The following is a 17,987-nucleotide window of genomic DNA, read 5'->3' as shown; positions in this document are numbered from 1 at the left end:
GATGCTATATGTTATTTTAACATTAATCACCTTTGTTGGGACTTTCATGGCTGACCTTGGTTTAGAGTAATCTTTTTTGTTGTTGTTTTATGAGATAAGGTCTTTTCCTATATAGGTCTAGGCTCACTTCAAAACTTGTGATCTTCATTGCATCTGCTTTCACATGTTTGGAACACAGACTTGTGTCACTATACTGGATCAAAGTGATCTTTTGTATGAGTTTGTTATATTCTAGACATTTTTGAGGCCCTATTGTTTGACCTTCAGAATAACCATGAGGCTCATAAGAAAATTGTCTCCTGTGCTTCTTTACAGAAAATCATTCTGCACCTCCTGATGTAACCACATACACCTCAGAACACTCAATACAAGTGGAAAGGCCGCAGGGCTCTACCACATCTCGGACAGCACCAAAGTATGGCAATGCTGAACTCATGGAGACTGGAGATGGTATGTCTTCTAGTGAGGTGCTTCTTCCTGTGTGAACTTTGTACTTCTGTCTTTACTATGACTATTATTGATCTTTCTAACTGAATGCGCTACTTCTAGACACTCATTGCTTGTCAGTTTCCTTAGGAACTTTTCTAAAAGATGACCTGACCAAATAATGTAAATTATCTTCAAATTGTTTAAGAATTTCTCCTTATTAAAAAGAATGTAAATATTACATAATTTAGCCATGAGAAGAACTAGATTTAATGAGATGTTGATATTTTTGCTGATGTATAACTAATACTGGTTGAGTCATTAGAGTCTTTAAGGGATTATAGTATAAGTGTTAAGACCTTGGATGCCTACTTCAGAAAGCAAAATGATTTACAGGGGTGTTGTTAATGCCTTAGATTTGGGGAGAAGGAGTCATCTTCTTTTCTCAAAATTGGAAGTAAATTATCAGTGCTTGATAAAACATAGAATAAAAGGCTTCTCCCAGTGCCCATATTTTTAATCATGTTTTATAGTAATATTACCAGTACCCAGTATTCAGTACAAATCAGCAAACCTCAGATGTGAACTTTCTGCTGTATTCTGCTTTAATTGTGTTATATTCCTGCCAGGGTCATAAAAGTTTGCATAGGATCTGGCAGTAAAATTACAGGTTTTTTTTTTTTTTTTTTTTTTTTTAATTTATGAAAAATGGACAAAACAGTAGCAATAGTGTTGTAATACATGTACCTTACAATGTTGTTGATGTTGCTATGATAACTGGCTGGTTCACAATTAAATATCTTGCTCTGGCCATCTCTTTCACAAATGGTATGCTGTCCTCAGCATGGTTGAAGTCACAGTGCTACTTATATATAAATATCAATTAAAACCTATAAGCATTCCATTTCTTATAGAATTGGCTATCCTTCCATTCTACTGCATTGGCTTTAGTTCTCTTGTATAACCATTATTGAAACTGATTATTGATGTTATTTTTGATATTATCTTAAAAGCTTTTGTCATCTTTGAAATCTGTCAAGTTTCAGAATTGGGTAAATTCTGTCTAAATTAGTTTAAATTTAATTAGTAAATTCTAAATAATTAGAATTAGGTTATTCATTCTAAAATATCTGTCAGAATTAGGTAAATTCTGACTCCTGTGTTGTGTAGTCCAGTGTTTCATACTATGTACACCTTCACCTCAGAATCATACCCAGGGGTAGTACTAACATTCTCACCTAAGCTTCTAAACCACTGGTCTTAGAGTCATCAGAACGAAATTGATTGGGATTAATTGACAAGAAGATACTGTGTTTAGATGTTGAGAATTATGCCTGTTTTTTTATGTTTTCAGAGCTATACTTATTTTTGGCTCTGAAAGTACACTTTTAAAATTCTTTCAAAGTAATACAAGTCAGTGTTTAGACACCTTATTCTGCATGTATTAGGCCTTATGATGTATCCACATAACAGGAAACAAAAACGTTGTTTGGGAAATTTTTCATGAATTCTCTTATTCCTTCCACAGTTAATTTGTTCATTTCCATGACGGTTCCTAATTTTCAGGTGTACCAGTAAGTAGCCGGGTATCAGCAAAAATTCAGCAGCTTGTCAATACCCTTAAACGACCGAAGCGACCACCATTACGGGAATTCTTTGTTGATGACTTTGAGGAATTGTTAGAAGGTAAGTATTTTTTTCTACCCCTTCTTTTCTGAAGTCCATGGCTCTTTGTACATGTAGTGCTACATTTTATGCAAAATGACTTTATTTTGTTAAGAGTGATATTCTAGCCTTTCCTCAATAATAGAACTCTAAGTCAGTGTAGGTTGCTGTTCCCAATGCATATCTGAAAAGTACATGAAGTGCTACGCAATTAGAACTTTGAAGCCATCTGCCCCCTCAGTGCAATGTGGCGCTGTTCTGTGTGTGACTTAGGCCTCTTTGTAAGGACTCAGTGCCGTGATATAAAAGCAAAATGAAATTATTGGCTCAAAGCCAAAGGGTACTTTTCTATACAAGCTTATGAGATTGGAGAAACACAGTAGGGGCTCTGCTCCCTACCTCAGTTAGGATGAGTGGTGGGGCCTTCAACTAGACAAAACTGAAACAAAAGAGGTCTGTTGTTGGATCAAACCCAAGGGTCTTATTTATTTGTTAACTGAAGTTAAGACTCAGCTGAGGGATGGAGAAACAGGTGACTACAGGAATAACTGCTTGGCACAGGTGTGAGGATAGGATTTCAGATTCCTAGAACTCATGCAAAATGCAGTTTGGGAAAGTATAAACAAGATCACTAGAGAAAGCTGCTAAGTAAGCCTAGCCTCATCAGTGAGTTCTGGGTTTGACTTAGAGACCCTGCCTCAATGAATAAGGTAGAGGAATGATGGAAGACAGTTCCTCACAGTAACCTCCAGCCTCCAAATGCACACTTATATGTATACATGACCACGCACCCACATGTGCACAGCATGCAAATGAAAATTGAAAAATACAATAAAATTTATGGAAGACTCAGCTGATTTTTCAGATAGCAGGTTAAAGTGATACCTCAGTCTCTGAGAGAGAATGCTTTTCTAGAAATAGGGAAAGTATTTTCACTTTTATATCTATCTAAACTAAAAAAAGAGAACTGTGTTTTATGATGAGGGTTTTAGTTTTACTCTTGAAAGTACTTTTACCATCTTTTTGTTATTCAGAGTATTTGTAGATTTCTGCCTATGTCTAGTTATTCAAGGGAAAAATATAATGTAAGAACTGAGCCTTTTGGAGTTTTGAATATGGTGTGCTAATAATTAGAACTTTAAACCCACGCATTTAAATATGAGACTCAAGGCATGTGGTTTGGTTTTGTCAGTTACCTACAAATGTTCTCACATCCTAAGTTCCCCATTCTGTGTTGCCTTGGAAATTGTAAGAACTCAGTGCTTTTGTTATATCCATAGTGGTTTGATTTTAGAAAAGCATGTTTGCCATCAGCCTTAAATATCAATCTCTTAGATTTCTTATAAACAACTAAAAAAATACTAAATGGATATCTTTTTTCTTAAAAATATTGTATGTTTAAATATATTTAGTTCAACAACCAGATCCAAACCAACCAAAGCCAGAGGGCGCCCAGATGCTGGCCACAAGAGGGGAACAGTTGGGAGTCGTCACAAACTGGCCACCCTCTTTAGAAGCTGCACTACAACGATGGGGGACCATCTCCCCGAAGGCCCCTTGCCTGACCACCATGGACACAAATGGAAAACCCCTGTACATTCTCACTTACGGTAATCCCATAAAGCTACTTGGTTCACTCTCTGACCTTTGTCTTCCCTGCACATACCACTACTGAATGGAGAGAAAACAAATTACACATCTTCTGGGTCACTCATTTATGTATGTGTAGCCTTGTTTGTTTCTGGTTTAAAAGTAGATGAAAATTTAAAGAAAATTTTCATTAAAAAATTGTGTTGATACAGGAGTTACTGCTTTTTTATTTTTAAACTTAAAACCAGGAATGGATATATAGTTATGATTGTAACTCTATGACACTTGATCTTGGTTTTTTTCAAATGAGTACTTTCATTAGTAATCAGTACAGAGTATGTATCAAACCTTTGGGCCTAGATTTGCATCATAATTCCTCAGAATACCAATATGCTGTATTCTCAGATGCTGAAATTAAAAGATGTTGGAAACTCCTGAAGTCTAAAACCCCAGAAATTTTAAATCTCAAAAATAGAGTTATGGAAAAATATTTAAAATTCTATAGAAGACATTTTACATATATGTATGTATGTACATATGTTTTTAGTTTTGAGACAGTCTCTCTATGTAGCGCTGGCTTCCTTATAACTTCCTATATAGACCATAGTGGGCTCAGACTCAGAGATCCACTCACCTTCTGCCTCCCTGATGCCAGGATTAAATGCATGCACTATACCTGGCTTCGTTTACATTTTAAAATAGAGATGTGTAGTAGAGAGATGGGAAAATGTTGGCATAATACTTCATGAGCCCCTTTCTACAATAATATATATAAGAACAGAAACATTTTTGCTGAGCTAAACACTCAAGTTTATTCATACAAGTCACATAAAGTTATAAACAGATGTACTGCATTCATAAAGAACCAAGTCAGAAAGCGAAAGTCTACATGTGTATCACTAGCATTGGCAATTACATACATCTGGCTTTATAACCTCAGTAATGCCATGGTGGATAGCCCAAGTATTCTGACAAGGTTAATCAAAGCCATTTGGGTCAGTGCTCCGTATATAGTAGCAGAAAGCTGGGGTCTTGGGAATATTTATCATATAAAAATACAAGTATATGACGAGAACAACAAATAATTTCAGGAAATTTCATTGCATTTACATATGCAAACAATTTTGATACTGAAAGCCAATAACATAGGTACCTTTATAGAGACAAAAATGCATAAAATGAGTTAGAGCTGTCTGAACATCTGTATCATTTGTATCTCCAGTATTGGAGTAGGAATAGTACAACAGTAAAAGATACAGCACATCAAGTTGTACAAAACTAATGCTCACACTTAAATAGTAGGAAGCTAAAAGCCTGCTGACTCTTGGGAGCCCAGAGGCTACTGATTCTGGACTTATGTTATTTTATGCCATTGTTTTTGCTCTGGTAGGGGTTGAACTGAGGACTTTGTGCATGCCAGGCATACACACTGTCAAGGAACTAATTCCTCCTCCCAAGCTTAGTGTTGTAATCTCTGGTGTAGCAAAGAAAAAACTCCTTTCTAGTTCTCAGAGGAAGAGTAGTTCACTTTCTGGTCTCCGAGTTGGGTAGTTGGTATCAAGGGTGACCATCCCTAGCTGGTCTGTTCAGACCCACACTGATGGATTTCTGAACAACCTCACAGACATACCCAAGATCATGTATGACCAGAGTTCTAGGTATTTATTCTGCATCATGTACTCCCATCCTGCATCTAAGTGGACTAACTCCATCCCCAGACCTTGATCCTCATTCTGTCCCTCTGAGAAAGTTGACCTCTACTCTCTCAGTGAGATCAGGATTTGGCCCTTTGGGATTTCAACATCTGCAGTTTACTTTTAGAATTGTGACTTTTTAAACTTGAGAGATTTTAATCTTTTATTTAGATTCATGGCATTTATGATTGTGTCCGATTGGCTCCACTTTGACATTTTATCACTGAGAAACAATAAAACCTGGATACACAGTACAGAAAGCCAGATAAACAGGTTTCTCTTAGTTCTCACAGTATCATTAACACAGACTAAACTTTAGCACATAGCCTGCTATGCTAGAGAGAGGTCTTTCTTTTAGTTGCATCACCATGGAGAAAACAGATAACAGCTATTTTCATACTAGCTTCAGCTTCACAAAGAATTAAGCTTCATAGCTACAAGAACAAATGGCTCACTTTACTTCTGCATGGATAACATTAGAAAGTGCTTTTTTTTAATCTTTGGCTTTGTTTTTATATTACAAACACATTGGATAATTATGAGAAAACAGCTTGAGTTTTAAATCAGCCATCAAGATTAAGAGCCAGATGCTATGTTAAGTAATAGGAGTAGGCAGAGCCCAATATTTGGAGAGTGGGGCCCCAGGAGCACCTCTGTATTTCAGGTACCAAAATGGGATTTGAGCTTAAGAGTATGTTAGGTATATATTTTACAATCTCTTTATATGTGTGGCTACATTGAAAGCTGTAAAATAGATAGAAAATATTATCTGTGGTTTAGCATAAGCTTTTTTTTTTTAAAGTACACTCTTAGAAAAAGGTTTTATTCATTCAAAAAGAGAAGACCTTTTTCTGTGTGACCCTCAGGCCTGTCTAAATTAATCCTGAAAGCTAATTATGTACTTGGAATTGCTGCTTTACAGCTAATGATTCCAACACCTGCCTGTCCGGGGAGGTAGGGACCCTAGCACCAGGCTTTGTGTTTGTCCCAGAAGTTGTGTGCATTCTGGTGACCTGCAATCATTGACTAAGGTATATTAAGTTTGTGTTGTACAATGGGTGCAGTACTTCTGGCTTAGGAAGTCAGAGTTGAATAAAAATGACTTCTTGAGAGGCTTATCATGTGGAGTTAAACTGTAGCCCCTCTCTGCTGACCACTTGTTGAGGAAACTAGTACTTGCTTCTTTGCCCTTTTGGTCAGACGATGATAAGTTTGAGGTACAAGAAACATAGATTACTGCTTTGAGGAATACATATTCTTATATATGCATCATACCTGTACTCAAATGTTGTAACTTCTGCTTATAAGTCACTTATATTTGCCATATTGCTTTGTGCTGTATTTAATAGTATTTGTCAGTCATATACTATGGATCAACTTTATTTTTGCTTGTTAAAAAATATTAGAAAATAAGATATTTAAATAAAAGATATTTTAAAATCTAAGCTTGTACCTTATTAGTACATAATATAAAACTGTTGCCTGACACAGTGACTACTATACATGAGTATTATCTCTGTGGGAAACAAAAATAAATGAACCACAAATTGGTTGGTTATTTCTGAGAAAATACAGGGAGAACAAAGCTCACTGAATTTAAGTTGTTCTAATGCCTCAGAAAACTGGTATAATTGAAGGACTATAGTATTTAAAGTCTTCAAGTATCCGTTCAGTCCCCAAATTTAATTTTCTATTAAGTCCCGAGGCAGCAGAATTCTCAGCTGAGAAATTTAGGATATCTAATAGAAAATGTAGATAACATTATAAAGGATTTGATAATTCAGATTGCAATAGAAATCGGAAGTATATGAAATAGGAATGCCATGATCTTAATTCTTGAAAATAAGCAGTGCTGCCCAATGCTTCCCTTTTCATGTCTCACCTGGTGGGAACCTCCCTCTTCATCCACCTTCTCTTCTTTGGTTAGGATGCCTGTACGTACATTTTTCTTTTTCATTATATAAACGTTTATTTTTTTTCTTCATTTTAAAATATTTAATATCCATACATGCATGTAATGCATTTTGATCAAATCTGATCCCCATTTTTCCTTTTCAGTTCTTCCCCTATCTCCACACCTCTTTCCACTCACAACTTAATGTGCTCATTTTTCCTCCCGGCACCCCAAGTCCATTTAGTGCTGTCCATATACGCATGGCTATAGCACCGTCTACTGCAGCATGAGTAGCTACTCTGAATCCCTGAAGAACACTGACTTTTCTGCCCCCAGCAGCCATTAATTGCCAATCGCTCCTCAGGTAGGGGGTGGAAATTTGTGAGCTCCTCCCCATCCATTCTGAGTTACTTCATGTCAGGGACTTAGCTGCCTGAGTTAGGAATGTACCAGGCAGCCTCTGCACTCCCTCATTGTTGTTACTGGAATCCTTGCTCCAGTTTTATGGAGGATGTGCTCTAATGAGACTGTATTACCCCCCGTCCATATCCATTTGTACCCTTCCTCTGCAGTTACACTGTACAGCAGCCTTAGATGGCATTCAAATCCAAGAAAAAGCTGAAGAAAACAGTCTTTGTTAGCCATTCTGGAAGTGCTTATTCTCCTTTGATTTATACTGGTACCTGCACTTACTCGGTTTCCTTTTCTCTGAAAACTACAAGATGTAAAAATACTAAGTATATTTCAAGAATTTATGCTCAAAGTTTGGATTTTATAGTTTCATGAGACTCTATGTAAAACTAGATTGTGTGTGAGTGTATAATGATATCAACTCTCAACTGTCCTAGCCAAAAATGAAGTTAAAGCTTTAGCAAACTGTAATAGTTTTAATTGATTGGTTTGTTTATAACACACTGCTTTTTATTCAGTGACAACAAAATGTAATTATTCAGCTAGAATAGTTTGCCAGTTTTGTTCACACTAAGGAAGGTCTAAAGGCTTAAATTATTTATGGGGGAACACTGCTCCTTGTATTGTTTCTCACAAACTGATGACCATTGATAAAGGAACTCCCCAAGTGAGAGATCAAATGACTTTAAAGATCTATGGGGTTGAAATGAGGAAGAGAGCATGGATGAAATCTTAACATCTAGTAATGAAATACTTAGGAGTTACAAGTTACATTAGGCTGCACACTGTGACTGTGGACTTCATCAGTTCTTGCCTATGACATTAGTGAACCTCCACAAAATTGCTTAGCATATACTGAGAATTAGAGCAACGAAAGATAAAACATGCCCCTAGCTTGCTATCCACTAAAGGGCAGACAGGTAGATGAATCCTATGAATGGTGAATACTAGCAATATTAATTCAGGTAACTTCAATTGTAACAGGAAATAAAACAAATTCAGGTTTTTAAAAAATAAAGTATGTGTTATAAACCAAGGGGATTTCCATTTACCAGAAAGAAACTAGACATTGACTATATTGAGATATAATTAGATTAATCTGCATTATATTGCTTATACATGAATATACTAGCTAGAACCTTGATTTGTTTTGGGGGGAAAAAAGCTAAATGGTTTTTACCATGCCATAAAATGCCTTCTGAATGCAAGAACACTCCTTAGGTTTGAAATTGTTTTTATTCCACCTTATACTGTTCAGAATTACCAGGAAATCCACAAGTATAAGATAAAGGCTTGAAATATCAAGGTCCTTCAAAACTTGTTTTTGTTCTTAAATAAAATTTGTCGAAACTTTTCGGGAAAAAAAAAAAAAAAAACGCTATCTTAACCCTAAATTTAAAACTTAACATTTTTTTTTAAACAGTTGTATTCGGCTTAGAATTTTTTTTCAAGTTCAGAATTTAAAATTACAAAAATTTGCACTTTATCTAAGTACAAAGGTTTCTCTTCCAAATCTCCAAGCCCTGAGATTAGAAAATGTACACTCTGAGAAGTTTACAACTTGCAGGGAATCAGGCTTTGAATGACCTGTCAGAGCCATTTTTATAGTTTGTGTTCATTGCAGTTACCCAAGACAGCATACATTTATAAGAGATGGATGTCACTGATAGAGCTTTGAAATCTCTCACTGGACCCCACCATCCCCATGCTTAATCCAGTAGAAAGATGTCAGTTAAAAGCTTCTGTAGCTTTACAGTAAAAGTTTAACACATTGGAGAAATTAAGGGTATTAATTCCTGGTTCTGATGATTCTCTGGTAATGTGTCAGTTTTTAGTACTTATTTTTTTTTTATTCTTTTTTTCTAGGAACTTAAGTTGAAGGCTTAAAATAAAAAACAAAACAAATTTGGGGTAAAGTTTGTCTATGAGAGAGGATATTTCAAGACACCATCCCTTCCATCCCCATGACTGTATACTATTAACTACTAAGAAACTTGTGGGCTCATGTCCTATCAACCCCTTCCCCATCATAGGCCAAGTGTAAGGCAGGCTAAATAGGCTAAAATTAGAATTTCCAATCTCTTTCCCCTCCCTCTACCTGTCCATCTTCCTCCGTCCTTTTCTCCTTTTCTCCCTACCCATCTCCCTATATCCCTGTCTCTCTCTCTCTCTCTGTGTCTGTTTTCTCTCTCTCCCTCTCTCTCTCTCTCTCTCTGTCTCTCTCTCTGTCTGTCTCTCTCTCTCTCTCTCTCTCTCTCTCTCTCTCTCTCTCTCTCTCTCTCTCTCTCTGCTGTTTTTAAATCTCCAGTACTACTTCTGAGTGCATGTTCAGCTTTCAGTCTTTTCATCCCTGCCCCTTTTTGTCAGTCTTCCACATACTTAAGTCTTCCTTACTTCCAACCACATATACTGAGCAGAATAGATGAATGAACTAGATTCCAAATGCTAGTTTTATATTCATAGTTGAACATTGCTGTAAATACATGTGTAGATTGTTAAGTTGTTTGTATGTTTATGCTTTATATCAACAGGCAAACTATGGACAAGAAGTATGAAGGTTGCTTACAACATTCTACATAAATTAGGTACAAAGCAAGAACCTATGGTACGGCCTGGAGACAGGGTAAGTGAGGTTGAAATAACTAGATAACCTCTACTTTACAATTCCAGAACTCAGCATGTTCTTCCTCCTTGGTAGATTAATGTTGGATATAAAATGCAAGTAAGCATTCTTTATGACCAGGTGCGACTATCTGATTGGGGAGTTTTGTGTGTTCTGTTGTTTTGATAAGCTTCCTCAGACTTTGTGGGAAGGAATCATGTGGCAATAATAATCTGTGAATATTACAAATGTATAATTGTCTCTTGTTTCTTCATGAGCCTACCCATCTGAAAATGTGCTAGGAACACACATTGCCTTATGAAGGCAGATTCACATGAGACTTGGTCTCAAAAAAATTAATTTTTGTTAATATGCTTACACATACAAATTTATCATCTTATTCTCTTTCCGACTTGTTCTAGCTGGTTTTTTAAGCCATGTAGAAAAGAAATCCTGTACTCCAGAAGTTAATTTTTTTTCCAACACCTTTCCTGTATTACAAAACACTTAGCATGTATGAATTTAAGATACAGCTCCTGGCTTCATAACTACCATCGGTATCTTATGCCAGCCTATTTATCTTGGATGTTAAATAGCTAGACCATCTTATCTAAATGCTCTTACCAAAATTAATAAGGCCACTTTCAACATTTTTGAAGAATCCATTTGGAACTCCAGAATAAGAAAGAACAAAAATGATGCATGTGTGCTAGATCTTTGGATTTGTGTGTCTGTGAAAATACACCCACATGGTTTGTAAAGAGTTAACACGGTAAGTACAGCAACATATTAGAGGAGCTTATGTGAAAATAGAGGCAGCATCCTGAAAATCACAGTCGGAATCCTATTAACAAACAAAAAAATGACCAACCAACCAACCAAAGAGCTCTTACTATACAGGAAACTCTATAAAACCTATGAGTTGGTGGTAACACTTAAGAGAGCACTGGGATAGGTTAAATATTAAATTTGCTGTGCTGCAAACAGTCATGTACCACACCTGTTGATATTCAGAGACAGTCTGCCTATAGGGTGACTATCCCAGAAGATACTGCTTAATAAAATGTCACAGCCATTCTAGTTTACATGAGTATATTCTTTGATACTTTAATAATTATAAACCACTTAACACATTTCTCAGAATTTATATCCATTTCTTTTAAAAGGTATGGAGAAATTGGCTCAAATATTTATTACCTATGAGTATAAAGTAAACACATTTAAAACATCAAATATATACCAAAAATGTGAAAACATTTCAAGAAATATTTGTGTCAAATATATTAAGCACAAATTCCAGGGAACATAGCAAGACATGAAAAGGTAAATATGGAAGATGGAAAGGAATCCATAAGAGGAAAAATGTAAGGATATGGCCATATTGTTATATTGTTGGAAAACCTATTTAGAAATTACATCCAGTATTAAGTGGTGGGCTATAATCTACTCTCAGGTTGGCTAAACTGGGAAGGTTGTATGAGCAAGGGAAGACCAGGAACAATTAAATACTTAAAGTAGTAGGCAAAGAAAACATGCTGAAATTATGCCAGGACTGGTAATATGTTTACCTGAGTATTGGTAGTGCATGTAATGTATCATGCTTTTGTAAACTGTCATTTGCCTTCACCAGGGCAATCAGGTGTGGTTTGTTACTGCTCTTTTTCTGTTTCTCATATAAGGAACTATGGCTTAGACCAAAATTGTGCATAAGATCCTAGAACTAAGAAGTAACAAAGCATCTGAATTAAGTCCAACTGAGTCTAGCTCCTAAGCATTTGCCCAGATACCCAGTAAAGAATCATGTAAACATTCAATTTTAGTTGTGAGAACTGTATCAGAATATGCAGAGTTATTTATATAGACCAGTGAAAAGAGTGAAAACATGTATTATATACACTTTTTTAAAAATGAAAATTACGTGGCTGTGGAAGACAAGAAGCAAGCTATAAAGTGAGCTGTTGTCTGTATGGGTATAGCTGGCAGCTGTTAGTGTTTCCCTTCCATGTAAGTTGAAGAAAAAGTATGGGGTACTTGTTAAAATATCTCTTCGTTATTCTTTTTACATAAAACTTTTTTTCTTAGCATCTATTACTTTTGAGATAGATTCTTGCTCTGTACCCTGTGGTCACATTTAATTTATAGTCCTTAGTCAGCATAAGTACTGATCTTACAGGCCTGCCCCTACACTGTGATGGGGACTTGAACTTTTTACCCTCTTGTCTGTGGAAATATAAATGTTGCTGTTGTCTCAGCTGTGTGTTTTGCATGTCTCCAGGTGGCGCTAGTGTTCCCCAACAATGACCCTGCTGCTTTCATGGTGGCCTTCTATGGTTGCTTGCTGGCTGAAGTTGTTCCTGTCCCCATTGAAGTGCCACTCACAAGAAAGGTAAAGAACTTACTGCTCATTAAGCTCTATTAGAGAAAAGTGTCAGGCTCTGTGGCAATTGAATGTGCTGGGTGAGAATGTGTAGACTACAGTTTTATAAATGGCTTTTTATCTTTGCTGTGTAAGTTCAGTGACATCATCTTGCTGTCTTTAAGGCTCAGACCAGATTTTCATTAGTTTCATCTATTTGTGAGAACGGTTATTCACACATACACAGCATGTCTTATCTGCAGGTGTGCGACTTCTCTAAGGTGAAGCTTAATTTTATCTGGGAGCATAGCATGGACCTGTCTTATCTGAATCTATTAAGAACTATTTTCTCATTCCTTAGTATCATTGCTTAGAAAGCCAGGTACATAACTCTTTGGTCTCTCTTGATTGTGGGTGGTAGTTCTGGCATGTGTTTAGTTGTCTTGACCTTGTCAAGTCCCAGTTCTCCTCTGATTGGTCATATCTTATTCTCTAATTAAGAAGACTAAACTTGTTCGTATCTTTATTGTATATTCTAACTGTGGGGCCAGTAAGAAGCTAATATTACATAATTACAAGCCTAATTGGCAGCCCCAATAGGCTTTGCTCTGTGCAGTCACCAGGGCCACAGAAGCTTCGCTGTTGGTGTTTGTAGGAATCTCTACACCATTTCTCAGGATCACAGTCTTGTCCTCACCTGTTACTGTTCACCTGTTTGATAAGAAAGCCATGCCAGCAGGTGCGAAGTAACCTCACTGTCATTTTAATTTGTGTTTCCCTAACAGTTGGGTTGACCTTTCTTTCCTGCTTGTGCATGTAGAACATAGCAGCCTGTTGGCCTGTTCAGTTTTCTTACTTTTACCTGACTCTTCTCCCTGAGTACAACTGGAAGTGAAATAACACAATTATAGAAGTAAATGATAAAGCATGGGAAGCCTAATCCTTGTATCCACCTGTTTAATGGCCACTGAAGCTGCCTTAAAGGCCCTACTGAACAGTTCTTATTCTTAATCCTAGATCTTGCTGAATGCCTTAAGTAACAACTTGCTTTTATTTATTTTTTAATTCTGATAGTGAAGGGGAAACATGTAGGCATTTTTATCAAGAGAAGTTGGTGACCCAACAGGGGAGGGGGACAAGAAAAAGCCAATCTACAGCCTTGTGAGTGTACATCAGGAAAATGATTATCACTGTCTTGTGGTATCCGAACCTGTATGTTTTTCGGTCAGCCAAGTGGATTTGCTAACATGAAAAGTAGGTTATGCCAAGATGTCCTTGAGGAACAAAGGTTATCCACAGTGTGAGTACAAAGGGATAGCAACTGCAAAGACCCAGGCAGGCTAACAGAATAAAGAATCTGACTGTGTGTGCCAGTGATGACAGGACAGAACAAGCTTACTGGGCCAGACCAAGGTCCTGCTGCAACTTGAATGGCTGCATAACAGCCACAGGGGGCTGCTGCTGCCTGAGACTTTTTATATGCTGTCAGGGTTATCTGGCTTGCTCCAAAGAGTGCAAATCATAGTTTATTGATTTGTTGTGTTAGTAAATATACCAAAGGAAGGGTATGTGGCACTTGCTGCAATCCAAAAAATAGGGATACTGAAACAGATGGGTTGGGCTCAATGAGGCCAAAGTGAGCTGCTGAATGAAACACTGTCTGGAAAGAAAAGAAAGCAATGTTTCAAGAACCATTTCAGATGAACCTCTGGGAAGAGAAATGTCAGAGCCTGGTACATTCACGACTTTAGGTGAACAGAGTAGCATTTTGAGAGAGGCACTTAGTAGACTTGGGATCTCAAACCACAGGAACTAAGAGGAAGTAGAAGTAGAGCTGCTAAAGGCTACTAGGAGATGAGCAGGTGCCTGCCAGGGTGAGGAGGGTCTCCTCCAGAAAGGGCATCTCTTAGCTGAAGTGTCCTTCCTTGTGTGCACAGTGTGGCAGGCACCTGGGATTCACTTTTTTAAATGCCAGTGTATGCTATGTGAGTTGTCCTTAAAGTGTATGGAAGTGTATGGATACATAAATATGTATTTGGGCACATGTGTGACACTAATGTGTATTCAAATGTGTGATATTATACACTGGTGGATGTGTGTGTGTGTGTGTGTGTGTGTGTGTGTGTGTGAGTGTGTGTGTCCTATGCTGGGTTTCTTAGGTATAAACCTAAGGGGAGGTACTTTGTAGACTAGGAGGTACTAGGAAGTAGAGACAACATTGAATGCTGATGGTAGTCTTGACATGTCAGTCTTTCTGGTACATGGCCTCTACCCTTTTATATTGCACAGCTCTCTTTTTTCCCCTTCACCTCCTCCTTCCCTTCCTCCTCCTTCCTTCTCCCCCTCCTCCCTACTCTTCCTGCTGCCATTCTCCTCTCCCACCTCCTCCACTTCTCATGTTCTATTTTTAAAAATTCTCTCAGTACCGGGGCTTGAGCACCCTAGGAATTCATACATGCTTACCAAATGATCTTTCAACTTAATTATGTTTTTGGCATTTAGGGGTCTATTTATATATACAAATTTATTATTTGGAGGTAATAAGTCTCTGTCTCTCTGTCTCACTCACTCACTCACTCACTCACTCACTCACAGTGCAAGGAAGGGTGGGGTGAATTCCAGGCTTTGGGTCTAAGATCAGAGTGCCATAACCTTTTTATCTTTGTATGCCACTCCAGTCACTCCCTACTGGGAGACAGCTGTGGTATATGCCTGACTCAACAAGGCAATCATAAGCTTGAGAAGTAGCCCAGTTCCTGCTGCTAAAAGTCTACCTACCTCTCCTGACTACCTGCCTCACTTCCTCAGAGGAGTAGTATTTAATCCTTGACTTTACTTGAAAATAGTAGTGCAGTAATAAAAAATCCCCCAAAATATCTGCAAAATGGGGACTGACCCCATCTAGTGAGGGCCACACCACTTCTCCCATTGCAGGGTTGTATTAATTATGCAGTTAACTTGTTGGCTATTACTCTGAAGCAATCCATGTAAGGAAACTATACTTTTAAACTTACACTAGGAAAAGTATAATCTAAACACTTAGCAGACAACAGCTTTTGAAATGTTAATGCTGGTGAATACCTAGGTGATAGAACTTTGCTTTTTCTAGTGATTTCCTAGAACAGGCAGGTGAGAGATTCAACAAGCTAGTCTTTCTAAAGGTTGTTCATAGGGTCAAGCTGGCTGTAGCCTGGACTCTTTTACACCAGATATATTCTTAGTTCCACAAATGCTGGGTTCTCAGAGACTCTGATTTTACTTTTCACTTTATCAGCATAGTGGAGGAACTGATGGGAGAGAAGTTGAATCTAGGTGTCTTGGCTGCTTATCATGTTTTCCTAAGAAACAAGCTGCATACAGGGGCAATAAAACTCACACAGGAAGGCAGCTCCCAAGGCTGTTGCAGCCAGGGACAGCCCCATCTGTGACATCTGCTGAAAGGTGACATTCAGTCCTGGCCCCTTGGTGTTTTCCTGCTTCCTGTCTCTGGAGTTATTGCCCTGTAACCATAGCCCACTTTTGTATGTGTTGGTTACTGGTTCGTGATGTATGGAAGATGGGAAAGGTAATCCTGGTTGTCATTCCTCTGAGTAAACATTCCTCTTGGTTCTGTGCCCTACCAGGTGTGACACCTCTATCTATAACCAGTCTTTGAAAGTGTGAAATCAGGTTGCGAGGTATTCATGTGATACAGATAATTTCTCTCCACAATAATGAAACCTTAGTGTTATTGTCTTTTTTTTAAAACTAATTTTTATATATTTTGACCATGTTCTTTAACCCCTCCCAAATCCTCTCAACCTTCTACCCACACAGCTTTTTTAATGTGTGAGCTCATATTTAAGAGCTGTATATCCTCTCTCTTTCTCTCTCTCTCTCTCTTTCTTTCTCTCTCTCTCTCTCTCTCTCTCTCTCTCTCTCTCTCTCTCTCTCTTACACACACACACACACAGGTGGGGGGAGGGAGAAGGTTGTTTGAGAAGGGTCTTGGAGAGGGCAGTTAATTTTCACATACCCAAGATGAGGCAGTGCTTTAGCTAGGAGTAAAGTTTTGTCTTGGATTGTTAACTCTCCTTGATCATCTTTCAGGATGCAGGGAGTCAACAGATAGGTTTCTTACTTGGAAGCTGTGGAGTAACTGTTGCCTTGACTAGTGATGCCTGTCACAAAGGACTGCCAAAAAGCCCAACAGGAGAGATCCCGCAGTTCAAAGGTATGCCATAGAGCCCTCAAGAACTTGCTTCCTCTGTAGATCTTTCAGTTTATAGACTGGCCCTTCACTTGTGCAGGAATGTCCTATTGAGTTCAGGATAGAACTTTCCTGATCTGTCAATGTTTCTGATAATACAGGTAACTCATAATCTAGGGTGACATGCTATAGTTGGTGGTGTCTTGGGCATTCTTGATGATGCTGTCAGTTTCACATATGAGAATGCCAGAGATTACATGTAGACTGAAGTGCTTGAAAACAAGCTGTGAAATAATAAAGAAATTCTACAGACCTGTTTTAAGAGTCCTATTTACTTAAAAGGAATTTATGATTTATTTCCAAGGTTGGCCAAAGCTGCTATGGTTTGTCACAGAATCAAAACACCTCTCTAAACCTCCTCGGGATTGGTTTCCACACATCAAAGATGCAAATAATGACACAGCTTATATTGAGGTAAGATGGATGCCATTCTTCCACAGAGGCTGGATGTGTATTACTGGAAAAAGATATGTGTTTCACCTCATTATACTAGTTACAGTGTGGCAAGAACTCACAGTGTCTCAATAACTAGAGGCTATTGAGTGGGGACCAGAAATTTATTTATCAAAACATCTTTCCATGTTTTCTGTCTCGTTTCAGTATAAGACGTGTAAAGATGGAAGTGTTCTTGGTGTGACCGTGACGAGGATAGCACTGCTGACACACTGTCAGGCACTTACACAGGCCTGCGGCTATACAGAAGGTGTGGATGGCCCTAAGACTCCTTGGATCTGGGTTTTTGAAGATGCCCCACTGACCAGGGATGCCTGATGGCAAACCAGCTATGTGGTTCCTACTGGTACCCATCAAAGTAGCATTCTGTTTGTGCCCATCTCCATCCATCAGTCTGGAAACTTATTACTAAGTAGTAATTAGTACTTCAGCTTGGACTGCTGAAATGTAGGCACAAGGACTGTAGCTGATAGTCTGCAGTGAGAATGTTAGTAGTGGAGCTCCATCGTCCTTCCACATGATACACTCTTACTGTGTCTTCACGTGACACTTTTCATGTATGCACCCCTGGAGTCCTGTCTATGGCCTCAATTTAATATTTATCACTTCCTTGAAGGCTCAGTCCCAGAAAAGGTGTTAGCACTTTA

The 17,987-nt window shown here is 38.0% G+C and overlaps 1 protein-coding gene across 7 annotated transcripts in view; it reads left to right on the top strand.

Moving 5' to 3' along the window:
- Positions 1 to 17,987, top strand: part of Dip2c (disco interacting protein 2 homolog C) — a 395,546-nt gene that overhangs the window by 272,819 nt on the left and 104,740 nt on the right. For all 7 annotated transcript variants that reach the window (XM_076939382.1, XM_034510935.3, XM_076939383.1 and 4 more), the window contains 8 exons: positions 316 to 450; positions 1,993 to 2,112; positions 3,504 to 3,701; positions 10,212 to 10,303; positions 12,558 to 12,668; positions 16,728 to 16,851; positions 17,192 to 17,301; positions 17,488 to 17,590. In XM_076939382.1, coding sequence (XP_076795497.1) covers positions 316 to 450; positions 1,993 to 2,112; positions 3,504 to 3,701; positions 10,212 to 10,303; positions 12,558 to 12,668; positions 16,728 to 16,851; positions 17,192 to 17,301; positions 17,488 to 17,590 — 993 coding nt within the window. The remainder of the gene's footprint in view (positions 1 to 315; positions 451 to 1,992; positions 2,113 to 3,503; positions 3,702 to 10,211; positions 10,304 to 12,557; positions 12,669 to 16,727; positions 16,852 to 17,191; positions 17,302 to 17,487; positions 17,591 to 17,987) is intronic.

Source organism: Arvicanthis niloticus, chromosome 8 (assembly GCF_011762505.2).
Source record: "Arvicanthis niloticus isolate mArvNil1 chromosome 8, mArvNil1.pat.X, whole genome shotgun sequence".
In the NCBI taxonomy this organism is placed as follows: Eukaryota; Metazoa; Chordata; class Mammalia; order Rodentia; family Muridae; genus Arvicanthis; species Arvicanthis niloticus.
This window is presented reverse-complemented; position numbering and strand designations above follow the sequence as displayed.